Genomic DNA, 3,688 nt, shown 5'->3' with positions numbered 1-3,688 from the left:
AGCAAGGGCACTAGAACCCACAAATTTCAAATTAAACTTTTACGGAACAAAAATCAAATTAAAATTTGGATGCCGGGAGTGATGATGCACTCCAGTCCCTCCGGTGCCCACCTCTTGTGGAAGGCCGCAATTGTACCAGTGGAGCAACAGCTCTACAAACCTGTGAGCATCCTAACGGTGCATACATTACAGCTGCCATCGATTTAGCATAAATCACCACTTGCAGAAAATAATTAGGGTGGGGGAGTGTACGTGCTCCTGCAGAGAGCTGGCGGTGGCTCGATGGGCTGAATGGCCTTCTTCTGCGCTGTAACCATTCCAAGATTTTGCGTTCCAGTGATGCGAAAAGGTTTCTTTTAAACAACTTTTAGTTATGTTCTGAAATAAACAAGTTTGAGGTGGCAGTGAAACAGCGGTGTTAGAGACAGCAGTGCTAGAGACAGCAGTGTTAGAGACAGCGGTGCTAGAGACAGCAGTGTTAGAGATAGCAGTGCTAGAGACAGCAGTGCTAGAGACAGCAGTGCTAGAGACAGCGGTGTTAGAGACAGCGGTGCTAGAGACAGCGGTGTTAGAGACAGCAGTGCTAGAGACAGCAGTGCTAGAGACAGCGGTGTTAGAGACAGCAGTGCTAGAGACAGCAGTGTTAGAGACAGCAGTGCTAGAGACAGCAGTGCTAGAGACAGCGGTGTTAGAGACAGCAGTGCTAGAGACAGCAGTGTTAGAGACAGCAGTGCTAGAGACAGCGGTGTTAGAGACAGCAGTGTTAGAGACAGCAGTGCTAGAGACAGCGGTGTTAGAGACAGCAGTGCTAGAGACAGCAGTGCTAGAGACAGCAGTGCTAGAGACAGCAGTGTTAGAGACAGCGGTGCTAGAGACAGCGGTGTTAGAGACAGCAGTGTTAGAGACAGCAGTGCTAGAGACAGCAGTGTTAGAGACAGCGGTGCTAGAGACAGCGGTGTTAGAGACAGCGGTGCTAGAGACAGCAGTGTTAGAGACAGCAGTGTTAGAGACAGCAGTGTTAGAGACAGCAGTGTTAGAGACAGCAGTGTTAGAGACAGCAGTGCTAGAGACAGCAGTGCTAGAGACAGCAGTGCTAGAGACAGCAGTGCTAGAGACAGCGGTGTTAGAGACAGCGGTGCTAGAGACAGCGGTGTTAGAGACAGCAGTGCTAGAGACAGCAGTGCTAGAGACAGCAGTGTTAGAGACAGCGGTGTTAGAGACAGCGGTGCTAGAGACAGCGGTGTTAGAGACAGCGGTGTTAGAGACAGCGGTGTTAGAGATAGCGGTGTTAGAGACAGCAGTGTTAGAGACAGCAGTGTTAGAGACAGCAGTGTTAGAGACAGCAGTGTTAGAGACAGCGGTGCTAGAGACAGCAGTGTTAGAGACAGCAGTGTTAGAGACAGCAGTGTTAGAGACAGCAGTGTTAGAGACAGCGGTGTTGAGACAGCGGTGTTAGAGACAGCGGTGTTAGAGACAGCGGTGTTAGAGACAGCGGTGTTAGAGACAGCGGTGCTAGAGACAGCAGTGTTAGAGACAGCGGTGTTAGAGACAGCGGTGCTAGAGACAGCGGTGCTAGAGACAGCGGTGCTAGAGACAGCGGTGCTAGAGACAGCGGTGTTAGAGACAGCGGTGCTAGAGACAGCGGTGCTAGAGACAGCGGTGCTAGAGACAGCGGTGTTAGAGACAGCGGTGTTAGAGACAGCAGTGTTAGAGACAGCAGTGTTAGAGACAGCAGTGTTAGAGACAGCAGTGTTAGAGACAGCGGTGCTAGAGACAGCGGTGCTAGAGACAGCGGTGTTGAGACAGCAGTGTTAGAGACAGCAGTGTTAGAGACAGCAGTGTTAGAGACAGCAGTGCTATTGACAGCGGTGCGAGAGACAGCAGTGTTAGAGACAGCAGTGTTAGAGACAGCAGTGTTAGAGACAGCGGTGCTAGAGACAGCGGTGTTAGAGACAGCAGTGTTAGAGACAGCGGTGCTAGAGACAGCGGTGTTGAGACAGCAGTGCTATTGACAGCGATGTTAGAGACAGCGGTGCGAGAGACAGCGGTGTTAGAGACAGCGGTGTTAGAGACAGCGGTGTTAGAGACAGCGGTGCTAGAGACAGCGGTGCTAGAGACAGCGGTGCTAGAGACAGCGGTGCTAGAGACAGCGGTGTTAGAGACAGCGGTGTTAGAGACAGCGGTGTTAGAGACAGCGGTGTTAGAGACAGCGGTGTTAGAGACAGCGGTGTTAGAGACAGCGGTGCTAGAGACAGCGGTGTTAGAGACAGCGGTGCTAGAGACAGCGGTGCTAGAGACAGCGGTGTTGAGACAGCAGTGCTATTGACAGCGATGTTAGAGACAGTGGTGCGAGAGACAGCAGTGTTAGAGACAGCGGTGTTAGAGACAGCGGTGCTAGAGACAGCGGTGCTAGAGACAGCGGTGCTAGAGACAGCGGTGCTAGAGACAGCGGTGTTAGAGACAGCGGTGCTAGAGACAGCGGTGCTAGAGACAGCGGTGCTAGAGACAGCGGTGTTAGAGACAGCGGTGTTAGAGACAGCAGTGTTAGAGACAGCAGTGTTAGAGACAGCAGTGTTAGAGACAGCAGTGTTAGAGACAGCGGTGCTAGAGACAGCGGTGCTAGAGACAGCGGTGTTGAGACAGCAGTGTTAGAGACAGCAGTGTTAGAGACAGCAGTGTTAGAGACAGCAGTGCTATTGACAGCGGTGCGAGAGACAGCAGTGTTAGAGACAGCAGTGTTAGAGACAGCAGTGTTAGAGACAGCGGTGCTAGAGACAGCGGTGTTAGAGACAGCAGTGTTAGAGACAGCGGTGCTAGAGACAGCGGTGTTGAGACAGCAGTGCTATTGACAGCGATGTTAGAGACAGCGGTGCGAGAGACAGCGGTGTTAGAGACAGCGGTGTTAGAGACAGCGGTGTTAGAGACAGCGGTGCTAGAGACAGCGGTGCTAGAGACAGCGGTGCTAGAGACAGCGGTGCTAGAGACAGCGGTGCTAGAGACAGCGGTGTTAGAGACAGCGGTGTTAGAGACAGCGGTGTTAGAGACAGCGGTGTTAGAGACAGCGGTGTTAGAGACAGCGGTGTTAGAGACAGCGGTGCTAGAGACAGCGGTGTTAGAGACAGCGGTGTTAGAGACAACGGTGTTAGAGACAGCGGTGTTAGAGACAGCGGTGTTAGAGACAGCGGTGTTAGAGACAACGGTGTTAGAGACAGCGGTGTTAGAGACAGCGGTGCTAGAGACAGCGGTGCTAGAGACAGCGGTGTTAGAGACAGCGGTGTTAGAGACAACGGTGTTAGAGACAGCGGTGTTAGAGACAGCGGTGTTAGAGACAGCGGTGTTAGAGACAGCGGTGCTAGAGACAGCGGTGCTAGAGACAGCGGTGCTAGAGACAGCGGTGCTAGAGACAGCGGTGCTAGAGACAGCGGTGTTAGAGACAACGGTGTTAGAGACAGCGGTGCTAGAGACAGTGGTGCTAGAGACAGCGGTGTTAGAGACAGCGGTGTTAGAGACAGTGGTGCTAGAGACAGCGGTGCTAGAGACAGCGGTGTTAGAGACAGCGGTGTTAGAGACAGCAGTGTTAGAGACAGCAGTGTTAGAGACAGCAGTGTTAGAAACAGCAGTGCTAGAGACAGCGCTGCTAGAGACAGCGGTGTTAGAGACAGCGGTGTTAGAGACAGCAGTAATTTGA

At 52.4% G+C, this 3,688-nt stretch overlaps 1 protein-coding gene across 1 annotated transcript; it reads left to right on the top strand.

Moving 5' to 3' along the window:
• Nucleotides 1–2,854: 2,854 nt before the first annotated feature.
• Nucleotides 2,855–3,688, top strand: LOC139266208 (mucin-22-like). The gene has a single exon (XM_070884038.1). It carries the CDS (start codon nucleotides 2,855–2,857, stop codon nucleotides 3,686–3,688), a length of 834 nt encoding a protein of 277 aa, XP_070740139.1.

This window comes from Pristiophorus japonicus, chromosome 6, assembly GCF_044704955.1.
Source record: "Pristiophorus japonicus isolate sPriJap1 chromosome 6, sPriJap1.hap1, whole genome shotgun sequence".
In the NCBI taxonomy this organism is placed as follows: Eukaryota; Metazoa; Chordata; class Chondrichthyes; family Pristiophoridae; genus Pristiophorus; species Pristiophorus japonicus.
This window is presented reverse-complemented; position numbering and strand designations above follow the sequence as displayed.